This window comes from Myotis yumanensis, unplaced genomic scaffold, assembly GCF_028538775.1.
Source record: "Myotis yumanensis isolate MYYU_CA2020_CCGP unplaced genomic scaffold, mMyoYum1.0.hap1 SCAF_5, whole genome shotgun sequence".
Lineage (NCBI taxonomy): Eukaryota > Metazoa > Chordata > Mammalia > Chiroptera > Vespertilionidae > Myotis > Myotis yumanensis.
In genome coordinates this window covers 48,167,560-48,193,214 of record NW_027223756.1, presented here as the reverse complement: position 1 = coordinate 48,193,214, position 25,655 = coordinate 48,167,560, and the positions used below count along the sequence as shown (strand labels likewise).

Genomic DNA, 25,655 nt, shown 5'->3' with positions numbered 1-25,655 from the left:
ACAGCCCGCAGCCCATCCTAAGAGTTGCGAGCGGTGCCCCGCACTCTGGCCTTAGCCCTCCCGGGGATGGAAGGTGGGGGTGCGCAAGGCGACAGCCCCCTGAGACCCGCGGTCTCCGCGGAGCCATGCCCCGGCTCGGTGTGGCGACCCCGAGCCCCTCTCCAGCCGCCAGCCCTCTCCTTCTGCTCGCCGCGGGGACCGCGACCGCGACCGCGTCGGGGTGGGTCGGCGGGCGCAGCGCACTGGGCCGACCCAGGCACGTGGCAGCCGCGGCCCGGGCGGCTGTTCTGAAAAGATGAAATCATTGCCAGGCGAGGGACGACGCTCCCGACCCGGGGCTGGAACGCGCGCCGACCGGGAGGCGGTGGCCCTCCCCTCGCTGTCCCCGAGCGAACTCAGTCACACCGCCCCCTCCCCCTTCCTGCTTCCGAGCGGGGCCGCCGCCGCCACGCTGTGCGGGCGCGCCGCGAGCCCGGACCCAAATTGCTGGGTGACACTTAACTTTCTGAATTCCGTGCAGTTGGCTGTGGGTGATATCACCGCCTCGGTGTCGAATTTCTCCGCCCCTTCTCTGCTAGCGCCCCTCCCCGACTTTGCTCGCCACTTTGTTTTGCTGAGTTTCTCCACCTCTTTTTTTTTTTTTCTTTTGCTAGGTCTAAAAAGCGAGGTGGGGACGTTATACAATCTCGTTGTTTGTATCATGAGATGTCAGGATTTTGTAACAGTGAATACTAGAAGATACTCTTTGGCGTATTTATTTATTTGATTCTACCCCGCCAGTACGTCCTGATGTTTTGTAATGCTGTGTGGTATAATTCCAGGATATGTTTTTTATTTTAAAAATATTTTTCATTCATACATATGCAGTATACTTATTTGTAAAACTTTAGAACCCAGAATATTTTAAACTAAGCATCTAAGTACATAATTTTTAGTTTTTGGTTGAATGGGGTTTCTATCTCATTTGCTTAAACAAATTCTCATAAATGGAAAAGAAAAACAAAGTGGCAATACCATACAAATGCAAAAAGATACATAGTTATTGCTGCACCAGAGGCCCGATGCACGAAATCGTGCAAGGGGCTTGGCCCTGGCAGCCCCAGCATCAGCCCAGAAGGATGTCGGTCTAATTAGCATATTATGCTTTTATTATTATAGATTGGGAGAACTCCATTCTTTTTGTTTTCATAAAACATAATTGACTCCTTTTGCAGTGCTCCAGAGGTCTTGGGATGAGATTAGAATAATATTTCTTGAATCTCTAAAAGGTATCCATTGTAATGTAACTATTAAGACATATTTCTTTTTTTTAAGACATATTTCTTTACCAGCTTCAAAGGGTGTTTATTGTTTTAATTTCACAATATTGTGAACTTTATCTCTTTATCTCTCTGATAAGCAAGGCCTGTGTTGGGCCTCAGTGGGGCCCAAAGACATTGAGTCCATCCATTGGAAGCCTTCTTACAACTTAAGTTATTGATTTCTTGTGCCTTCCTGTTATGAAGGATAAACGAAAAAAAATGCTCTTCTCTTATTGTCAGGGCTTACTCTCATTCTTCAAAGTTTACTTTTACTTGTGCTTGTAAATTTTTAATGCAAACCCTTGATCATGGGCAGCGCTTAAACAACTTTTTCCTTTGAAGCTGTCTAGAAATCTAAGTTCGTGGTCCCCAGGCTCCTTGTGAACAAGCAACTTCAGAAATATACCAATGTTGTTTTTGAGCCAGTGCAATTCATAGAAACAGAGAATGTTCTTTATCTAAACGAGGAAGGTTCTGTTTAATAGGGTGACCATACACATTATTCTCCAAAATCAAGAAATGCTTGAGAATGAGAGGAGTTTAATACTTATGCTGGTAAAATAAAAACAAACTCACAGCTACAGAGAACAGATCAGTTGTTACTGGAGGGTGAGAAAGTGTGTGTGTGTGCACAGGGTCCGGGGGGAGGGTCAATGGTATGGTGATAGATAGTAATGAGGCTTTGGGGGGGTGATCACTTTGTAGTGAATACAGAGGAATGATAATATTTATCCCAGAAACTTTTATATGTATATACTTAGGCTGGGACCACGTGAACATTTGGGGCAATCCAGGGCACATGATCACTCAGTTGTGCCTAACACTAAACAGAGTAACACAGAATCTTTAAAAGTCCTTAGAGGCATCTAAGGCTCAAACTCACACAGCGTACACGGGTGTACACACAGGACATTGCACCAGTGGGCTTCTCTCCAGCCATGCTTGGCCTTATTAGTGGCATCTGGTATAGTCTTTACTTAACGTCTAGCACAGGGGTCCTCAAACTACGGCCACGGGCCACACGCAAATACAAATATTGTATTTGTTCCCGTTTTGTTTTTTTACTTCAAAATAAGATATGTGCAGTGTGCGTAGGAATTTGTTCATAGTTTTTTTTTAAAACTTTAGTCCGGCCCTCCAACGGTCTGAGGGACAGTGAACTGGCCCCCTGTTTAAAAAGTTTGAGGACCCCTGGTCTAGCACCTGCAGGAAGGACTAGTATAAAGCTAGTCTGAATATCTTAGTATTCAAGTACCAACTAACCTGCCCCTCCATAAACAAAGCCTCTGTTCTCAGTAGTTTCATTGTCTTAGCTATCATTATTATCATTATTATTGCTATAATTGTTTAGTTCTTATTCTGTGCAGGTTCTGTGCTGAATGTTTCACACACACACACATTCAGTCTTACGAGGTGGGTACTAATATTATCTGAATTTTACAGAAGAGGAAACTGAGGCATAGAGAAGTTAAGAATTAGTCCAAGCCACCCGGGGGGACGGGGGGGGGGTGGTCAAGACAGGCTTGGACCTGCAGAACCCCTCTTCACTGTACCCGACTATCTTGCTACATTTTTCGTATTTTTTACTTTTAATGAGTCATCAAATGTACGAAATACTTGGGAACTGAGCCTGGAAGCAACAGTTAAATATTATGTCAGTATCACTCTGTCAGTGGTAACTCTTTAGGCTGCTTCTGATGGGGTTTAGTGACACTCAGGGGAAAAGAAGTATTTGGGGAAGGAGAATTTAACTTAACTCTGCAACAGACATCCTTTTTCTTCCTCCGAAGAAATTTATTCTGGGGAACAAATTGGTCTGTTCAGGACTTGAAATGTCTTTTGTCACATCATATACATTTTGGTTCTCTGTCATGAACCGTGGCTCTGAAGTTCTGAGCTCCCAGGGGGTGAATTCCCGAGGGGAACTGGGTGGTGGAGTATCTCTGTGGGTCTGTATACCTGCCCTGCTGTGCTCCTCTGGGAAGGCAGCAGCCCTGGGCCTCAGAGGCCAGAGACCTCCCCCTGAGCTCCTGCTGTGGATTTGTAAAAACTCATTAAGACTCACTGGTTCAGTGAGAAGTGAGGTTGAACTTTGGAAACAGATATATTTATTATTATATGTATGTCTTTGTCTACCCACAGAAAAAAGATGAATACAATGTGGTTCCTGATATAATCTCAAATAAATATATCTAAACAGATGAATTACGGTGGTTGAGAGGAAGTAAATATTACTTCCGGCTCCAGGAAGGAGATGGAGGGGAAAGAGCTCCCAGAGAGGTGGTTGTGTGGTTGAGTCCAGTTGAGCAGGGACTTTGTGAGTAAAGACATAGAGGGGTGGGATTATGCAGGCACCTCCAGAGACAAATCAGTTGGTTCTGCTGTAACAGAGGGTCCAGGCCAAAAGCAGAGCGTAAGACAGGAAAGGCGGCTGTGTCACAGGCCACGGGCGTGGACTGAGCTGGAAGCCATGGGAAGCCGTGGGGGCTCTTTGGAGCTGGGAATGCCAGGCCCAGAGCTGTGCTCTGAGAAGATGAGAAGGCACTGGTGACAGGCGGACCATCATCTACAGGGCTCTTTGCAGTAGTCCCGATGTGCACTTCTGAGGGCAGGAAAGAATGGAAAGGCCTGGAAACACATAGAAGTCAAAAAGGGGAAAAACAGAATCCCCAGAACTAAGGAGCCAGAAGGAAAACAAGCATCTCAGTGTTGCACTGCCTTAAGCCCCTCAAAACATCAAGAATATGTTAACTGTCCCCCTAACATCTCATGCCTGTCTCTCATGCTCATGCTCTAGGCTTAGGAAAAATGTGGGCTCCATGTACCAGTCCCCTCTCCCTGTGGCCATGCTTTAATATTATGACCCTCACGACTGACAATTGAGCTCTGGTAAAGAATTACTCTCAAAAAATCAAATTATGTTTCAACAACCAGGGTAAATGCATCATCATGAGGGCAATGTTCTTTGCACTGAATAGAATAAGCTTGCCTTTTATTATTATTTTTGTGTGTCAACAGTTCTAGTCTACAAAACCAACAATGCATGGAAGAGTCTTTTGTTCTTAGGGACACACACACACACACACACACACACCACTCTCAGATTTGTGAGTGAGCCTGAGGCGGGAAGCAGCCCAGTGTCTGATGTGGAGGGAGTGTGCCTGGCCCAGATGATGTACCATCACTGCACAGAACACAGACAGGCCTGGCTCTCATCAGGATAAGGAGAAAGCTCAGAGATAACTCACAGGGGGGGAAAAATCTCACTTTCTATCCATTCAGTAGAGAGTGATCACTAGAACAAACTAAAAAAAGTAGACTGTGAGATTGTTCTCATTTCCCCCCTTTCTGTAACTTCTACAAATATTTTAAATTGCGCTGCGGACGACAGGCCGCACAGGCGCTGGGACAGCATTATCAACACGGAGCAGTCATCCCAGTGACTCTCCCTTGTTGTCTGGCCTGCTCTTCGGCCTCCGGTTAGTGGGAACCGGCCTGGAAGGCTGTTGGTTGACTTGGTGCGTTTCAGAAATTGGCCTCACTCAGAGCAAGGAGGACTAGTGTTTCTCTTTGAGTGAGGTAACACTTGGGAGGGGTAGGAATTTGCCACCGGGATATGCTGTTGCAAGTCCTGATGGCTCTACAAGGACTATCTTCACTACAAACGCCCTTCCCCTGCTGGACCTGGGACCTGGGACCTGGGCCCTGGGCATACCTACCTGTTTAGAGGTACCTGCTTCCACCATCTGCAGGGAAGCAGGGGGGTTCTGCTAGTTTCCCTTATCCAGAGAGAAAGGGGATGGGAAGACTTGGGAGAGCGACACTCAGCATTCAGGAGCACATTCAGAGCAGTTAATGTGCTTCTGGGCAAGCCACACAGCACTGGCTTCCTCGTCTACAATGGGCACTTGGGAAATTGTCGTGAGGTTCAGTTTAGGTAACAGGAAAGCACATAACCCCATGCCAAATGCAAAGTAAGGAACAAACTTTTTCCTTCTTTGTGTATCAGTTTTCTCTCCATTAAACTGATTATCACCAACAAGACAACTATGACCTGCTGTATTGTCCCGATGGCATCCCAACAAGACTCTTTCCAGAGGCTCCTCTAGCACTGACGTTGAAAGAAGAGGCGAGGCGCAGCAACCCAGTCCCTTCCTTTTTTTGGAAAGTTTCTTTGCTGCTATTGCTGTTTTATAGATTAAGTTCTACAGCGAGGACAACAATTTCTGGCTATTAAACATCTAGGGAGGAAGTCTTGAATGTTGACAACCCTTAATATCTAGCTCCTGTTCATTGATCCCGTTCATTGATCACATCTCCTCCTTTTGCAAGAAAACAGCAAGCAGGCCAACAAGGGGTCCTGCGATGGACTGACAGAGGGAGTTGCAGGACTTGATCACAACAAGCAACCTAACCCTTTAGAATGGTAGGGAAGTGTCAGGTGTCCAAGCACCTCCTAATGATGTCACCGGAGAAACGGCCATCATTCAGCAGCTCCTCTCTCCCTAGAGACTAGGAAGGTGACGGGACCCCTCTTCACCGACCTGTCGAAAGAGGCATTGAAACAAGTAGCCCTCGTGGAGCGAGGCTCATCTTTTTGCTTTCATCCCCATTGGGATCAGTACAGACCCTCAAGTGCTTTTAGCGTGTTACATGACACTTTCCATTTTCTCTGCTATCTACATTCCACTGCTGACGGTGCATCTGCAGTGTTTTATTCAGAAATAGGACAGGACTATTGTGACTGAGGGAAGGTGGAAATGAATTTTCATTGGGGGTTTTTTTCCCCTCAGTGTTCATGGTTATAATATTTCTCTTGATCTAAAGTAGAATAACAAATGTTATCAAAGATTAACTTTTGAAAGTCTGAAATATGTGGACTGTGTCTATGGGGAAAGCATTCTAACAAATTAGTAAATACTTCAATACAAGGCTAAAATGAGTGTTCTGATATTCATACCTACATCAAAAATAAACTGCTGAATTCATAGGAATGTGAATAGCTAAATTGAATTTGATCCCAACATTATTTCATAAAAGAAAGTGTTCAGCTGTACACTGTTTTTTAATGAAAAATTTTAAAGTAGATTTAATTTATTTTGATGAGAGAAATGTCATCAGTAGATATTTAGAAGATAATTTTCCAAATTGTTTTACATGGCTCAGATGTCATTGAATTATGTCACATACAGTTGGGTTTTGAACAAGAAGAAAGCAATTATGGCTTATTTCCCTCCTGACCATTAATTTCCTGGCCCTTGGTAGGAAAAAAAAACAAACCTGTGTTGAGTAGAAAGGAACTACATCAATTGTGATTTATTTAAGTAGCCACACTTTATTGCAATATATTTTCAGTAGCTCATTCTATACAGAGTCAGATGTAGAAATAAGATAGTATATTTGTCCGTTGTTACTTTATGCTTACATAAGATTACAATAAAAATAAAGAGCTTTTTGTTTTTTATAAGAGTGTTTACTTACCATCTCTTCCAAGGGATGATGTTCTTTTATCGCTTTAGAAGAAATCATTTTAGGAGACTAAAGTGTTCCTTGTGGTGATATGGTTTGTGCTTTCTTTTATGTCTGTAAGCCATCTGGAAGCCACATTTGAGTGTTTAATGTCCATGCACTGCCCACAGTTTTGAATGCTTTTGTATCTCTTCATCCATGACCCAGGTCATTCACTCACAAAAAAGCCATTAGGTTAACTACTGCCTTCGTTTTCACTCACCTCTGCAAAATTAGCTCACCAGAATGATTGGGGAGACACAAGTGAGGGGCTGTGAAATATGTAAATAATCATAAAATCCTAAACATTGACTACAAACATAAATGTTAGAATATGCCAGTCTGTGACCCAGGCAGAACCAGCATTTTAAAGATCACAGTATCAGAACTGCTGGGGATGTTCAAAATCACTGCTTAAATGGTCATGTGGCTGCTTCTAACTGCGTTTAAACATAAGCCCTCTGAACACAGTTATAGAGGAGATATGACAAGGTCATTACTAAACATTCAAAGCTGGAAGATTTTGTAAAATGAAGCAGTAAATTCAAAGTTAAGCTTAAGTTCAAGCTTAGAAGGACTCAGTTCCCATGTTAGCACAGTGAGGTATATAAATATCTGGGCAGTTTTAGAGGCATAGCCATGTCCCTTGTTTGAATGTAATGAACCACAGTGGGTTTTCAGAAGTCCCCTGGCTAGCAGCCCTCCACTTCATACTATCCTATATAATAAAAGGCTAATATGCAAATTGTCCTCTAGACTAGGAGTTTGACTAGGAGTTCAACCTAGAGTTTGACCAGGGGTGGGGTCGGCTGGCCAACTGCCCACGGCCCCTCCCCTCTGCCAGCCAGGCCCCTCGGCCTGGGCTGGCTGGACTCCACCTGTGCACAAATTCATGCACCAGGCCTCTAGTAAACATATAAAACCATATTGCATACTAGTTCTAGAATTAGAAGACTCATTGCAAGGACAATGTACCTGGCAATAGACTATAAAATGGTGTTATCTCAACTGCATTTTGGTTAAGCATCAGTTTGGGGGCCTTAATTCCTAATTTGAGAAGTACCAGGTGGGGAAGTACTTGGCAAATGGAACAGGCACTGCAGATGCTATGACTGATAAGAACTCTCAGTCCCCGCTAAAAGACAGGCTTATTTTCGGTTCACATCTGAATGTGTCCAAGTCCCTCCATTGTAGACCCGCCGTTCATTAAGTGTAAAGAACAGTCAGGTTGATACTGCTGGTGCAGGCGAGGTGAGGAGCCTTTTCACTCTCTCCCCTGGAGCAGGGAAGGGACCCTTGGGCTGCTCTGGGGACTTGCTGGTCGCTTCTGTGCTCCGATGCATCGGTGGGGGCACGTGCAGATGGTAAGGTTGGCCTTGTGATTCCCTTCCTCCAGGGCACCTGGATGACGATGGATTGCCGCACGGGTTCTGCACAGTCACCTACTCCTCCACAGACAGATTTGAGGGGAACTTCGTTCACGGAGAAAAGAATGGACGCGGGAAATTCTTCTTCTTTGACGGCAGGTAGCACTCACGGTTTTGTTTTATTTCGCTTGGGGAGGGTCCTAAATTACTTTCTTTGAAAGAGTGATACAAATGAAAGAACTTAAGTGGATGTTTGGGTAACAACCTAGAGACCAGATAAAAGTGAGCCCAACACGCATGCATGCACTGCTTTGGGGACCAGGGAGGTCACCCCGTGGTTATGGAGAAGCCAGCGTAAGGCTTAGCTGTTATCACTGCCTCCTAAGGGTGCTTGTCCAAGGGATGCTCTGCAGTGCCGGGTTCGAGGGCCCCCATCTTGCACAAGTTGGTTAGGTGGTCACCCATTTCTCTGATAGATTTCACCTGCTCATTCGGGTAATGAGTCTCAAGGAAGTGACACAGTGGGCTCGTTTGTGTCGGGGGCAGGTTGATGCAGTTCCAGCAGTGACTGACACGCTTTTTTCCAAGTGTACCGCACACTCCATGCTTTAATCCGCTCTCTCAGGCCTCAGGGTCCGGTTTCTTGCTATCCTGAAGGAAGATTCAGCCACCTCGTTGGTTCTGCAGCTGCACCCATTTCTCAGCATGTTCCCACTCCTCCTGGGATCGCTCAGGAAAATGGACAGGAAGGCATAGGAGGTGTACAGCTCTGGCCTCACGGTGCTGTAAAAGCTTGTCTTGGGATAGCTGGTCTTTATGTGAAATGCCTGGATGCTGATGTCAGCACCCGTATTTTCTCTGTTCTCCTCTAGTTAAAGCGTCTTGACAGCAGTGATCTTTTCACTGTGCTCTCACCTCCTGCATGAGGACCCTGTGGGACAGGAGCTGCTCACCCTCTGGTGAGGGCTGCAGTGACTGTAGGGCTTTCCTCTTTCAAGTGGAGATGGGGTTGCTGGGGCTCAGCTTTCCAGCGATGACTTTTAAACCATGTCAGCTTTAGAAACAAAGAGTGGCCACGTGGCTTTCCCAAGCATTCAGAGGAACGAGAGGCACAGAAGGGATGGGAACTGCAGAAATGGGTTTAGCCTACGCAGTCCTGGGGTTCCACAGGACGTGGCCCCACTCCCTCAGCTCCTGGCACTGCTGACAACCTGAAGCTCCTCACCCTTGCAGTTACTCTGGGAAGGGAAATGTCCAAGCTGACCATTGACGGGTGAGCACAGGGACTGGCATGTGACCCAGAATCCCTTTTCTGTAGATGGAGTAGGTGGCTTTTGAAGATATGAACAGTTCCTCGGGCTGTCAATTATCTGAATTAAGGAGGGGTGAGAAAAGCAATAAAAACCCATCTTAGCGCTCTTGTAACATGTTATCTTAATTAGTCATTCCAACCTTCTCTTTCCCATTACCCCAGACCCCATACGCCACATCTTTTTTTTTTTTTTTTTTTTTTTTTTTTTAGCAGAGCTTTGCTTACACACTGTGCCATTTTGAATGGTTGGATAGTTTGCTTGCTTGCTTTTGCTCTGCTTTGAGTACCTGGTGGCTACCTGAGTCCCATGGAGGACTCTTTTAAGATTTGGTATCAGTGCTTTCTTCTCCCAGGACCCCTTCCCCTGCCAGAGGAACACATTTCCTGTTCCTCCTTTTCCTATTTCCATAGCAGTGTACTCACTGCTCTCCTCTGGAAAATGTCCTCTTTACCTCGTGCTGCAATTATTGTTTGATCCATTTAGCAAATGTAATTTATAGAAATGTCTTGTTTCCCACACAGGACAGCAGTTTCCTTAAGGGCAGAATCATGTCTGTTTCCTCTTCTGGGCTTCAGAGCACTTTCTCTTAATTTAATCCTTAAAAAAATTCTTGCTGAATGAGCGTGGGAGCTGAATGAAAGTAGAAGTCACCCAGAACACATACACACGCAGACACTCACACTCACACACTCACTCGTGCTTTAAATCTGGTAGTTTGATAAGCAGAGTTGATTGACTCTAGGAAAACAGTCCATCAGGTTTGGTTGGTTGTTAGAGTTAGTTTGGTTGGAATTTAGGGTTGGTTACTGGATTGTTTCACAGACCTGATGCACAGAGTATTGATGGACTAGACTGAGCTTCCAAACCAGTGTGCCCAGTATGAGCTGCATGTTAGTTAGTTCCAAAGTACTAGTCCCTCCGCCCTGGGGCCCTGAGTGGGGCCTGAGACTCCCGAGCACCTCCCTTCCTTTGACGTGCTAATCACTTCCAGCTCTAAGCAGCTTCACCCAGTCACCCCAGGTGTCACACAAATGCAGTAATTGACATGTATGTTATGACATGACAGAGCTGAAGCACTGGGCCAACAACTGTGGGTGATACAGCAATAAATTCATTGAATTTTTTTTTTTGAGGCACCAACTTACTGGTTTTCATACCAACCACTCAAACCCCGGTAGACACTTCGCTCAGATAGCAGACTCAAGGGATGATGGTGTTAGTGAGGACCTTGAGAGCTTACCTTTGTTAGTTTTCCTCAGACAGATGGGGACTGATGCCTTGAGGGGAGGAGGTCAGTATCACTGTTTGTATGACATGTGATGAAACAGTGTGGTGACAGGTTCTCGTTACCTTTTTCTTAAACCCAATACTGATCCTGTTGTGAGACACCTGCTAAAGGGATTCGCTGTAAAAGGTGGTGAGAGCCTTATGCCTGGGTCTTTCTAAGCAGAGTGCAGGATTGGGTCATGGGGAAGTCAGTTGTTTCTGCATGAAGCAGCACCTTACTTTACATTCTCTATTAATTTTTCTCCCTATTGCCACTCCTAACTTTTAGGGTCTGATGAGTTAGGTAAAATAAGGTGGGAATCCTACACCTTTCTGCCAGTTAGGAGGCTGTGGCTGGGAAAATTCCCTCACAAAGGATGAAATCAAAGTTTTGAAATAACAGGTGAGGAAACAAATTAGAGTTTTTAAAAGTTGTTCTAACTTGTAGTGCTGGCTAATGTTCCTGTCAAAGGGTGTTTTTGGTGGTTTTTTTTTAAATCACAAAGTGTAGAGACAGATTTAGATGGAGACCTTCTGATGTTATATAAAACCTGAACTCAGGTGTGTGATTTTTTTTTAAAACCAACTTATTGAGGTATGATTCACATGCAGAAAACTGTGTGTATTTAATGTCTACAACTTGGTGAGTTTGGAGTTAAACATATGTCTATGAAACCATCACCATAATCTGTGCCATTAACTGGGTGTGTGATTTATGAGAAGGTTTCAAACAAATGTGAATTTCTATCAAGAACATTCCAGAATCAGTTTTTCCCTTAACACAGGTTATGATAAACCTAAATAAGGATTTTAAATATTCAGATCACCAGAAAAATGGCCCTGTTAAATTTTTTAACCAAGTTCCTAGATAAAAGCAGATTTTAATTTTTTTAATTGCATATGTGACAGATGTTTGGTAGAATAAAAAACTTCAAGAAATACAGGAATATAAAAAGTGAATATGCTCCTCTTTTTTTTTTTTACTTTCAGCCCATGTCACAAAAGTCACCACTGTTGGCAGAAATTTTAAACATCTTAATTATTTTGTATTCAAGCATCTTTACCTTGTAGTCAAGGTCAAATAAGGAAACAGCTATTTTTAAATCTCTAAATTGAGTTTAGGCAAAATGTACATTGTTTACCTTTTTACTACTGTCTCAGCTTTAGACTATTTGCTAGTTTTGAGATTTTTTTTTTTAAAGGATGAAGTCTTTTTTAACATATTTTTATTGATTTCAGAGATGAAGGGGGAGAGAGAGAGAGAAGCATCCATGATGAGAGAGAATCATAGATTGGTTGCCTCCTGCATGCCCCCCACTGGGGATGGTACCCGAAACTCGGGCATGTGACCTGACCGGGAATCGAACCATGACCTCCTGGTTCATAGGTTGACGTTCAACCCCTGAGCCATGAGGGCCAAGGTAGTTTTGAGATCTTAATCAACAGTTAGTCTTTTCTTTCTTATGTGACAAAATGAGACCAGAAGAGCTGTTATTACAACAGGTTTATGAAGTCAGACCACACTCGTCCTTTGCCAGATAGTTTATCCCACAAATGAGGAATGAATTTGAAAATTGTCTTTTCAAGCAGCTATTATTTCCCCTTTTTCCCTCTTTTTAAAGGAAATAAGAAAATTGTGCTAAGACTAGTTCCTGGGACCTCTTAACATCTGCTCGGGTTCTAGATAAAGCTGTCTACGCAGTGAGGAGGAAGGGGCTTGGGCTTTGTCGGGGGCTCTGGAGGGATTTGCTGGACCACAGTGGGATGTTATGAAATTGTTTACTAAGCAAATACACAAATCTATAATTTTCATACTAATCCTCAGTTCTGGATGCTTATTACAATGGATTTATTTTTCTCATCATTGTCCTCATTTTAGCCAAGATTATGGACGCAAAGGCAATTTAGCAGGACGTCTCAAAACCCTAGGATGGAAACAAGGAAGGGGTATTCCCACACAGCTAGGCTTTGGCTTGTGTAATATTAGGGAGTTGTGTGTTTTTTAGCCTGATTGTGAGCCGGAGATGAGTTAATTCATTCCATCTTATTATTGCTATGTTATTGTTGCTTCTCCTTCCCTGCCAATTAGATTTCCAAGTATTATTTCTTGTTCCTGACGTCACTGTCCTGTGCCCATCCTGTTCTGAAGTTGATTTGCTGCATTAATGTGTCCGGCTAAGAGGGCTCCTTGTAGTTTATCATTGGCCAGCTAACCTGAGTGAGGCTGCCCACCCGATAAGCCACTGAGAAAGGCTGATGGGTTCCAGGGACAGGTCCATGCTTTTGAGAACGTGCTTGGTCACATTTCAGAGAAACTGGAGTGGGAGTGGACTTCTGAAGTCATGTACTCCAGCCTCCCACACAAGACAGAAAAAGTCCTTCTTCATTCCTGACAGTCATCCAGCTTTTGTTGGCACCAGACTCAACAAATACATTCATCTGTATCCTAATAAACAGTCTGATGAAGGCAAACATTTTTGTGATACACGAGAAGAAAGGGAGTGGAAGAGATGGACAACGTTGAATATCTGTCACTCACTCACTTGCCTTCCTAACAATCTGTGAAATCGGTTTTATAATCCGATTTCATATATGAAGAGCCTAAGGCATGTAGTGGTTAGCTAACTTGCCCAAGGTCCCCATTAGGAAGGGTTGGAGCTGAGAGTCAATCCAAGGTGAGCTCTGGTGCAGAGCCATCCCCTTCTCATTACATCAGTACCAACCTCTAACTAGAGCAGGGACATTCCTCTGATCCTGACGGCCTCTCTTCCATGCTTCAACTTTAGTGGAGCTCGCTCATCAGCTATAATTTTTCAAAGGATCCTGGGATGAAGTCAGTGACATTCCTGCAGGGGCAGGAACAACATGGTAGGAGCCTGGCAGTTTGATGGGAGGTTTCCCTGAGGAACAGCTCAGAGGAGCCCTGTTCTAGCGAGCTGGCCTCTTCCTGGTTGATAAAATGGGGATAGTGACACCTACTGCTCTGAGCTGTTGTGAAGACTGGAGAGAAAACCTGTCAGGACCTTGTAGATGGAAGGACACCTGGTAGGCGCTCACCGGAAAGCATGGATTTCTTTTTTCTGTTACTGTGTATCTGCATGTTCCCAGCTTTGTGGTGATATAATGGACACAACACATGTAAGTTTAAGGTGTACAGTGTGATGATTTGATACACCCATATATTGAGAAACTAGAAGCCCGGTGCACAAAATTCATGCACAGGAGGGTGGGGTCCTTCAGCCTGGCCTGCACCCTCTCGCAATCCAAGACCCCTCGGGGGATGTCCGACTGCTGGTTTACAGGTCTAAACTGGCAGTCAGACATCCCTCTTGCAATCCAGGATGCTGCATGCACCAGTAACCATACTTTTCATACAGGTGAAAGGCATCTTGCTGTTGTATGAGCAGCTACATTTTTTTTGCCTTGATTATATAAAGTAGTACATAACATGATCCTTCTAAGGCAGTAGTACCATTTTCCCCATTTTATGGGTGGAAAAACTGAAGCAGAGAGAAGTAATTGGCTTTGTCACACAGTTATGTGTCAGAATCAGGGCTGACCACAAAATGTGTAAGCCAGAGTCCATGCATGTCATCGCTGCATCATCCTGTTTTTTCACTGTTGAGTAGCCTTGCCAGGTTTTAATTTTTAAATCTAAGAGACTATTCACAATATATAGGATAGGGTCTCTAGGCCTGGCCGGTGATCAGGGCAATTGGGGGCGGGGGGGCCCGCTGGCCTTGGCTGGTGGCCTGGCACTGCCCACTTGCCGGCCCCACCCCCCACCTACCAGTCATTCTGCAGGTCATTCTGCCATTTGGTTGATTTGCATATTAGGGCTTTATATAGATAGATGATTACAACAGGGTTAGTTTTCACCTCCATCCCTTCACATAATTACCATTTTTATGTGTGTGGTGATAACATTTGAGACCTACTCTCTTAACAAGTTTCAAGTATTTGACACAGGATTGTGATTTATAATCACCATGCTGTACATTAGATCCCCAGAACTCACTCATCTTAGAGCTGGAAGTTTGTAACCCTTACCAACAGCTCCCCAATTCCCCCACCCCACAGCCCCTGGCAACCACCATTCCATTCTCTGTTTCTATGAGTGGGGCTTTTTTAGGTTCCACCTGTGAGGACATACAGTGCTTGTCTTTCTTTGTCTGACTTGTCTCACTTAGCATAATGCCCTCAAGGCATTCTTATCTTTTATCATTATTGTTGTTACTATTATTATTAGTTGGTAGCAATGACTAGCAGAGTTTTCTTATGATTTGTTTTTCGAGAGCAAAACTGAATCGTCTCTTGAATATTTCACTGTCATCTTGAGCCTTTTTAAGAATCAGATCCTACAGACTCATAGCTCTTCCTATGAAGACAATCAGCACAATACATGATGGGAGCATGGTGGTGCTCCATTCAGCTGCTGCTCACACCCTGAAGGAGGCTGGGACTTCTGGTCAAAGGGGTCCCTGCAGATGGTTAGGGTTTGTGGGTTTGTTGTTGGCATTCTTCTTCTTTACTTAGTTTTAAGTATTTTTTGTTAGATGTAGATTTTTTTTAATTTTTCTTTATTGATTAAGGTATTACATATGTATCCTTATCCCCCCTTTGCCTCCCCCCCCCCACTCATGCCCTCACCCCCCTGTTGCCTGTGTCCATTGGTTAGGCTTATATGCATGCATACAAGTCCTTTGGTTGATCTCTCCCCCTTACCCACACTCTCCCCTACCTTCCCTCTGAGATTTGAGCACCTGATTGATGTTTCTGTGTTTCTAGATCTGTTTTTGTTCATCAGTTTATGTTGTTCATTATATTCCATAAATAAGTGAGATCATGTGGTATTTATCTTTCACTGACTGGCTTATTTCGCTTAGCATAATGCTCTCCAGTTCCATCCACGCTGTTGCAAATGGTAAGAATTCCTTCTTTTTTATAGCAGCATAGTATAGTATTCCATTGTGTAGATGTACCACAGTTTTCTAATCCATTCATCTACTGATGGGCACTTAGGCTGTTTCCAAATCTTAGCTATGGTGAATTGTGCTGCTATTAACATAGGGGTGCATATATCCTTTCTGATTGCTGTTTCTAGTTTCTTGGGATATATTCCTAGAAGTGGGATCACTGGGTCAAATGGGAGTTCCATTTTAGTTTTTTAAGAGGTCATATATACTGGCATGTAAAATAATTCCTAAAACAATGTTTTTAAGAAGAATCACAGTTTAATTTGGTTATAGCTGGGAATTTAAAGTGGAATTATGATTCAATTTAATCATATTGTTAGATGTAGTTCTCTTGGTTCTCTTATGGCTATACTGCCTGGGAAAGGAAGGAAACTCACTGGGGGAAGAGAACAGAGGTAATACCTCATGTGGTAGAAAAACCATTTAGACCCCAAAACTACAGGGTGTCCCAAAAACGTATGCACACTTTAATTATAAAGGCAGTAGTTATTAAAATACATTTAATTTCAAAGTGTAATAGAAATCAGTTATTAAAGTGTGAATACATTTTTGGGGGCACCCTGTATAAAGGGAAGGCCAACACTGTTAAGTGTTCTAAAACCACTTTTGTGTATTCAGATAGTAAAGAGAATTTTTAAATGAATGCAGTAATATTTGACTAGAATGCAAATGTGTCCGTCTAGGTAAAAGGGAATGTTACCACACATTTTCTTCTGACTGTGTCCTCGGGGATTTTAAAAGTTTGGTCACATACGTTTTACGGGAAGAAACAAGGAAAGCACGGGAGCTAAGATGCCTAGACGTGCACGGGACCCAGTACATAAACTGGAGTGAGCAAGGGTTCGAGAGCAGGCGTCAGCAAACGTGTCCTGTGTGGGGGCGCGACCGTCAATACCTCAGGCTTCTCAGGCCGCCGACAGCCTCTGTCGCAACACGAAAGCAGCCACAGAGGATCTGGGAAGGAATGTGCATGGCTCTGCTCCAGAAGGACTGTATTTACAAAAACAGGCGGCAGGCCATGGCTTGCCAACCGCCTCTGGAGGAGGAAAGAATTGGAAAGAAAGGTTAGCGCCTTCAGCACCCGGCTGAGCAGCGTTTATTTCCTGCAAGACGGAGGCTTTCAAAGCCGTGTCACTGTTAGTGCTCTGCAGGGCCCGGTGTGGAAACGTGCCCCTTCTGTCCTCAGATGCCGTCCCAGCCACCGTCAATATTTGCCAAGGAAGTGAAGCTGTCTCCTCGGGCAGGTGCTGGAAGTCCTGCTCGCCCGCCAGTGCCTCGAGAATTTGCATGTGGGCACCTTATGTCAGTTGGGCTGAGAGGAAATCGCCGTTTATTCTTGGTCTTCTGACACGAATATGAGGACGGGCCTCATTGCAAGGGACAAGCGACTGAGTATGATTAGGGAGGAGTGTCTACACCCACGTTCCTGTTTAACTGAGCCCTAAGACCCAGGCCTTGTAGATTTGATCAGATACCTGGGAAATACTGGCAGACTAGTTCATCAGGGGCTAATTCTACCCGACATTCAATTCAGTTTTGAGCCCTGTTAAGAATCCGGTCAATCTGGTTGCCAGGTTTAGCCATAAAAATCCAGGGTTCCCGCGCCGCTGAAAGGCGGCGGCTCGCTGAATGAAAGGCGGCGGCGGCGGCGGCGGCGGCTGAAAGATGGCGGCTCCCGGGAAAGCGGCGGCGGCGCGGCGGCTCGCTGAATGAAAGACTGAAAGGCGGCGGCAGCGGCGGCTGAAAGACGGCGGCTCACGGAAAAACGGCAGCGGCCCGCAGAAAGATGGCGGCTCGCTGAAAGGCAGCGGCTCACGAAAAGACAACGGCGGCTCCTGAATGCAAGGCGGCGGCGGCCCGCTGAAAGATGGCGGCGGCTCCTGAATGCAAAGCCGCGGCGGCGGCTCGCTGAATGAAGAAAAACGGCGGCGGCCCGCTGAAGGACGGCGGCTCGGGTGGGACAGTCGCCAGGGATGAGGAGCGTGAGGATGCAGCGGCGGTCGGGGGGTCAGGGCTGCTCTCCGGGACGCTGAGCAGGGCCCTGCGGCTCTCGGGCGGCTTTGAACCGGGAACTGCCCGGCAGCCCCGGGTCAGGGAAGAGAAAGCGCTGGAGGTTTAGGATTTGATTCCGAACATCCGGGACCCAGAGAAGCCCAGGACTGTGGCTGAACCGGAAGTGGTAGCGGAAAGGTGCGTGGAGGTTGAGGAAGTAAATGAAGAGGACTATTTGGCTATTATCAGGTTCACACCGACAGTACCTCATTGCTGTTTGACAGTCCCTACTGGGCCGTGCTGAAGAGTCAGACTTCCAGGGTGTTTACCGTTTAAGCATAAGGTCCCTTTAAGGCGACGGCGCCTTCTCTGGCGCCTTCTCCAGGTCAGACTACCTGGAAGGCGGCACCGGAAGCATGGCGGACCCCGGAAACATGGCGGACACGGACCTGTTTATGGAATGTGAGGAGGGGGAGCTGGAGCCATGGCAGAAAACCAGTGATGTCATTGAGGATTCCGTAGTTGAAGATTGTAATTCAGTGGATACAACGACCACAGTGTCTGTGAGCCAGCAGCCAGTCCCAGCTCCAGTGACCTTCGCTCTCTATGCCTCCTTTGTTGGGTACCTCTCTATAGCCACCACCGTTGGCAGCAGCGGGGCACAGAGCAGCGACGGTTCGAAGAGGCCTCTCGTCAGACCTGCTGCCGATGACAACGCCGAGAGGAAGCCGTGTCAGCAGACGGTGTATAAACAGCTACTGGTGCCCCGTCCCTCGGCCAAACGGCTACTGGTACAGCGTGCCTCAGCCGCCGAAAGAAGCCGGCGGTATCGACAGAACATGTCTGAAGCGCGACGCCTGGCAGACCGTGAAAGAAGACGGCAGCGTCGGCAGAATATGTCTGAAGAACAGCGACTGGCACAGCGTGCCGCGGCCGCCGAAAGAAGCCGGCGGTATCGACGGAATATGTCTGAAGCACAGCGACTGGCAGAACGCGAAAGAATCCGGTGTCGCCGACAGCAGGCGTATGAAGAACGATTGGCACGTGAGGAACGATTGGCACAGCGTGCCGCTGAGGCTGACAGCAGCCGGTCAGCGCCGAGCACTCCCGGCGCCGGCAGGAACTGCCTCCATAGCGGAAACTAGGTCAACGAGGATGCAATTATGATGGAACACGGTTGTGGTGGAAGGTAGCACATGTGGCGTCACGTGTCCATTTTGCCTGTCCCTAAACTTCTCCCAGGAGATGGAGTTATTTGTTGCTTTCTCTCCAGTTCGAAGAGGGTGTGACGTTGAAGTTGTAAATACTCTGTCACCGGGGAAATTAGTCAAGCACTCTGAACGTGTTTTTACTCTTAATGTGGTGTACAGGGAGATATTAGAATGAGGTTAATCAGCTTATCAGTCATTGTTTTTATCGGCTGTTTTTTACATCATCTTTTCGTTGTTTTCATATGTCTGTTGTTGTGTCATGTTGTTATTGTTTATTTGTTAATGAATTTATATATTCTTTTCATGCACAGTTTACCGATTTTCTTTCATCTCTGACACTTCTATTGTAGAGAAAGGGTGAATAGCAATATTAAAATATTTCTTCTAATTAATTTCCTTCCAGTGTGCACCGGGCCACTAGTATTGAGATATTTATAGGTGAAATGATCTAGAACTCGTTTCAGAATAACATGGGTGCTAGTAAGTGGGTAGAAGGTATAGATGAAACATGATTGGCTAATTATTGAAACTCAGTGATGGTACGTGGGATTCATTATAGTGTTCTATTTTTTACATATATTATAACTTTCCCGTAACCAAACATTTAAATTTAAAATATATATAGTCAGTAAGTTGCCAGTATAGTTATCATAAATAAAACTTGTTGGAATTTTTTATCTGTCAACCTCTGTAATCACTACTCTGCTGGCCTAGTAACTGTCAGGGTCTAGTCCACTATTGGGCTCTCAGATTCTTGGAGACTGTGGGACAAACCACTGGTGGCCCATTAACAGCTGCCTACATACCCCCTCTGCTGGTTTTGCTTTGTAGCTAACTGCAGTGACTCCATTTGCCAAGTTGAACATACAGTTCAGAGGAGTCCATCTTATTCTGGTGACTTGAGGTCAAAAAGTTGAGGCACTATGTGCTTTTATCTTTGATTTAGGCATATTGGCTCCCCCAAATTTTCTATCTGGTTTTAGAATATTTGTAAGTTAGAAAATATAGTATTGAGAATGTTTTTAGCCAAATGTAGTAATTGGAGGACTTAAAAACATTTACAGAATTGCTTTTCTCACAAATGAAAAAGAATGTAAAATATTTCAATAACAATTAGCCCAGCCAAAACCGGTTTGGCTCAGTGGATAGAGCGTCGGCCTGTGGACTGAAAGGTCTCGGGTTCGATTCCGGTCAAGGGCATGTACCTGGGTTGCGGGCACATCCCCAGTAGGAGATGTGCAGGAGGCAGCTGATCGATGTTTCTCTCTCATTGATGTTTCTAACTCTCTATCTCTCTCCCTTCCTCTCTGTAAAAAATCAATAAAATATATTTTAAAAAAAACAATTAGCCCAGTTTATTAGTATGTGTTTATTAATATTTATTCATGAATGAATCATTACCTTATTAAGTCATCATTTGTACTTAGTGCTGTTGACCAGGTCTTTCCTTTATCAGTCTTGATGACATAAAGAGAAAGAAGGCAGCCTATCAATCTCTGTGTTTCCATACCTAAGACCATGTTTGTTTAGAGAGTCTTCTGCATTTCTAAGATTTGACTCACTAGGAAGAGATGCCATTCTTTTATATATATATTTGTTGATTTCAGAGAGGAGGGGAGAGAGGGGGAGGGAAGGAGAGAGGCATTGATGATGGGAGAGAGTCATTCATTGTTTGGCTGCCTCCTGTGTGCCCCACATTGGGGGTTGGGCCCCCAACCTGGGCATGTGCCCTGATCGGGGAATTGAACCATGACCTCTTGGTTCATAGATCGATGCTCAACCCCTGAGCCACACCGGCCGGGTGAGATGCCATTCCTTAAAGTCTCTGTACTTGCTGAATTAATGCTTATTGATGAATATTCCTCTTATTAAAAAAATTAGGTGATGGGGACGGGCTAGAAGGGGTCAATGGGGGGGAAGGGGGAATATATGTAATACTTTAAACAATGAAGATTTTTTTTTTTTAAGTAAGGTAGGTTAGCAGCAAATTACATTCTGACAAAATAGGTGTTACCTAGTTAAAATATGGTGTTCTTGTTTTTTGTTTTAAGAAAAACATGTTATTTTATTTGTAAGAAAAATAAACTTATATGTTATTTTGTTTTGTTGGGAAAAAAATAAAGAAACCTCTCAAGATAAAAAAAAAAAAAACACAACCCAGGGTACCCAGTGAAAGCGGCATCTTATCTAATAAAGAGGGAATATGCAAATTGACCATCACACTGTAACATTCAAGATGGCTGCACCCACAGCGGAGGCTGAGTTCCCGTAACAAGCCTTAACAAGCAATCAGCACCGACCTGAGGCTGCAACCCCTGCCTGGTGGGGCTTGACAAGGGATCTCAGGCTGCGCCCCCTGCCCTAGTGCCAGGCTGGGGGACCTCGGGCCATGCCCCCCCACTCACAGAACTTGACAGGGAACCTCAAGGCGCACCCCCCCGCCCTGGCACTGGACCGGAGGATCTGAGGCCACATCCCCCGCTCCAGTGTCAGGCTAGGGGACCTCAGGCCACACCTCCTGCCCCAGCGCTGGGCCAGGTGACCTGAGGCCACATCCCTGGCCCAGCGGGGCTTGACAAGGGACCTCAGGCCGCACCCCCCGCCTGGTGGGGCTTGAAGGGGGGGAGCCAGCTGGGTCTGGATCTAGCCCAATGGGGGTGGGGCCAGCCTGGTCTGGGTCTCACGCAATTTCAAGGTGCACGCGGGTGGGCAGGGACTTGACTCTGGATCCCACAGAGTGCCCCAGACTCTGGCAAGAGGAAGATTTTCATATACATTTTACTAATTTTCTTTCATCTCTGACACTTCTATTATAGAGAAAGGGCAAATAGCAATATTAAAATATTTCCTCTAATTAATTCCCTTTTAATGTGCATGAATTTTGTGCACCGGGCCATTAGTTTCAGATAAACAACGTATTTTAGTGTCACCATGTCCCATTCAATATTTGGGATGTATGTTTACTAGAAATGTATTTGTTGTTTATCTAAAATTCAAACATAACTGAGCATCCTATATTTACTCCAGCAAATCTAAAATGAAGATCAAGAATGAAATAGTTTTCTGCAATATTTATTACATCATTATGTCAGCTTATTAGTTATCCTTCACCAAGGTTGTGTGTTTTTTTTAAATTGTGGGGAGTCTAATGACAGTCAAATCTCATTAATTCCAACTTTGCTGATTTAGAATTTTTGATGGCTTATGCAAGGGTTCTGCTAAAGTGCACCCATTTGTCATTCATAGTACAAACAAACCTGAAAGAGAACTATTTATCTCCTTGGGAGACTACAAGCAGTGTAATTACAATGTAGTCAGAGGCTATCGTTATTTGGACTGTACTTTTCATTTAATAATTATAGATCATTCTGTCATCTATTAAAGCAAGACAAGACTTTACCAGGCACAGTCAGGTGCAGCTGCCTCAGTCCCCACGGCCCCTTGCATCCCACCTATCACGGATACACAGTCCATTGGGCTCTCTAGATTCTAGAACCTCACACAATGCTTGCTACTTAGAAAGCACCCTATAAATGGTTGTTAGTTGCATTCATGAATGAATGCTGACACGTGTTAAAATAATCAAACTGTCTTTGTTGCTAAACATCTTACATGTTAAATTCAAAAAATGATTTGGTCTTCCCCCTTATTCCAAAGTTCAGTTCAGAAAGGGATCCTTTGGTAAAGTTAGTTTCATTGCACACTGGGAGGCTAGCACTGAGAACATGCTATTGAAATTCTGAAAGTGTTTTATGAGAAGAGAGAAATAGAGAGGCACTTACAAAATCATCCTGAGCACCCTTCTGAGCATTCTTCTAGTCTAGGACTATGGGTCTCAAACATTACCAGGCTGCTAATGATGTTGGCAAGGTTTAGCCTGCAGTTTTCCTTACTTGCCCCCATGTTCCATGATCATGAACATACACACATGCACGCATGCACAAATACATTTCTGTATATCTTCCAAAGAGATGGAAGGGGATTCTTTTGATTGGATACCAAATATGGCAGTCGCTGACAAATAATACATTAATAATTTAAAACAAACATGTAGACATTAACACATTCTAAACCACATTGTAATATTAGAGACCACTATATACAAGCCAACTGAAAGACCCTTGAGTCTACCACTCTTTTTTTTATTATTGTTTTTATTTATTTATTTTTAATATATTTATTGATTTTTACAGAGAGGAAGGGAGAGGGATAGAGTGCTAGAAACATCGATGAGAGAGAAACATCGAGCAGACGCCTCCTGCACACCCCCCACTGGGGATGTGCCCTGACCGGAATCGGACCTGGGACCCCTCAGTCCGCAGGCCGATGCTCCATCCACTGAGCCAAACCGGTTAGGGCAAGTCTACCACTCTTGAGGGAAGTGAGGCCTGAGTGGCTTATACGTGGGCCAGAATCTCTATGGCCAGGCAATGGTCGGCATCCTGTCTTGGAAACATACTCAGACGAGGCTTGTTCTCAGTCTCTACCTGTGGCTTCTTTCTTGTCCATTTCCTCCAGCAGAGAAAGGAGTGATGGGAACCCGGAGACTGGGAATGAAGTCTCCCTCCCTGTTGCAAATCCTTCGCAGTCTTTTCCCTAGCAGTCCAGCAGCCTTCAGGAAGACAAGCTGAGTACAGGCCCGTGGTTCTCAGATGTGATCCTTTCTTTTTGGAGAGTTGAGTCACGGCCTGATGATCCCTTTTGTTTTCCCTTCTCTCACAGCACCCTGGAGGGGTATTACGTGGATGACGCCCTGCAAGGCCAGGGAGTTTACACCTATGAGGACGGAGGAGTGCTCCAGGGCACCTATGTGGACGGAGAGCTCAATGGTCTGGCCCAGGAGTACGACACAGACGGGAGACTGATCTTCAAGGGACAGTACAAGGATAACATTCGGCATGGACTGTGCTGGATATACTTCCCAGTAAGCCCTGTGACTGCTCATTTTGCTTTAAGACAAAGCTTTTACTCTTCACAATAAAGAGTCAAATGTATTCTCTACATAAGAAAATGTGAAGCTGTGAAACTCGAGAGTGAAGCCAAGAGTGTGGGAGCTGCGTCCTCTCACTGTTATTCCCTTCTGACTAAGGTTGTTGGCCCTTCCGTCTACTAGGAATTCCTTTTCAGCATTGTTTTGGAAAAGAGTGATTAATCATGATTAAAGCAAGTTGAGACAAATTGGTTGTACTATATTAATAAAGATGAAAATATATTATTTCTTAAAGTCTTTGATACAGTATAGAAAGAGATAATGGAATATTCCGCTGTTGCATTTAATTTTATTCCATTGCTCAAATGTCAGAACTAATCCAGCAATTTCTCATCTTTTTGGAGTTTACTAAAGCAAAAAGATGTGGCAAAATCTCCGGTTGGGAATTAATACTCTTATCTGTTGTTTGCATTTCAAATACCCCATCTGTTGTTGGTGAGTTTCCAGAAAATTGTTCAGAAAATAGACCTTAGAAAATATTTCATCTAATGTTTTATTTTGTCCAGAGCTTCAGTCAAAATACATTTTTTTTCTTACTCTGAACTCTATCTTCTTATGATTAAAAAGTATTCATAAACGTTGTCTGTTACATGTATAAGAAGAAAAGTAGTCCTGCCTAAATCTACTTACACATGATTGTTCTTAAAATGTAAGTTAAGTTATAGAAATGAGGCATAAGGAAAAAACATGTAAAATATTGTTTTTATAATTACTGAAGCCTTTACACACACTCTTGATAGGACCTGCAACACATCATAAGTCCTTTAGTTCCTGCCTAAAGCGGCAGGAAGAGGGACGTGGTGGAGGCGCTTGTCCCGTAGAGAGACTAACATTGTCCTGCTTCGGGAGGAGGCAGAGTGGGTGTCTTGCTGCCGATGTGACAAGGATTTTTGAGGCCAGGGAAAGTGGACCGCCCTGCATGCGGATGGGTGCAGGGAAGAGCAAACTATGGATTCGCAGATTCCCCGCTACCTGTCATTTCACTCGTGACTGTGATCAGTTAAGTCCCAGGGGACATCGAAGTTGCACTAAGTGAACAGGTCTACCTTACTCCATGCAGTTGCATTTGGAAACCTAAATGTGCAGCTACATTTTAGCCCTATCCCCTCGAGTTAAATGCCAAGAGAAGACTCTGCCTTCGGAGGGAAGCCCTGGGGAGTGACAAGCTTGCAAACGAACTTGGTTGACAACACTTGCTTTCTCTCTGGTGTCAGTTGGCAGTGGAGGGCGCTAATCCCACCCCAGGCCTCTAAGAAACAGGCGTAAGCGGCAAGGATGTGGGCTTTATTGTGGTAGCGTGGGATTGGAGGTGTGGTGTGGGCTTCTGCCTTCCCCTCTGAAGTGAGCACATGGATCAGCCGCAGACAGAGCAGCTAGGAAGCTATAGGTTTCCCTGGGGGGAGCAGGGCCTGCCTGGGGCGCTTCCCCAAGGGGAAGGGGGCTCGATGCTGTTAACCCCTTACCCAACAGTGATATGGGTGTCAAAGGGTGTCAGAGAGGAGGAGCCATTGAGCAACACTCCCTGACACAGCAGAGGAGAAAGTTCCGGTGACACAGTCCACGCAGGAGCAAGGGGAGGAAAACATAATGATTCTCCCTGCAGTATTTATAAGCTCACTCTAAGGACAGTTTCTTTCAAAATTTTACCTTGGAACAGTGATGCAGAGTTTTTAATTAAAAATTCATAACCCCTTTAGGAAATAAAAATCTCTGCATTATCAATCCAGGAAA

At 44.8% G+C, this 25,655-nt stretch overlaps 1 protein-coding gene across 2 annotated transcripts in view; it reads left to right on the top strand.

The window, feature by feature from the left end:
• Positions 1-25,655, top strand: part of SETD7 (SET domain containing 7, histone lysine methyltransferase) — a 46,061-nt gene that overhangs the window by 784 nt on the left and 19,622 nt on the right. Inside the window, exons 2-3 of one of the 2 annotated variants that reach the window (XM_070415201.1) lie at positions 8,206-8,335; positions 23,657-23,858. In XM_070415201.1, the coding sequence (XP_070271302.1) occupies positions 8,206-8,335; positions 23,657-23,858 (332 nt within the window). Of the gene's footprint in view, positions 1-8,205; positions 8,336-18,827; positions 18,913-23,656; positions 23,859-25,655 lie in introns of those variants that run through there. The other variant, XM_070415203.1, reaches the window with a different exon arrangement.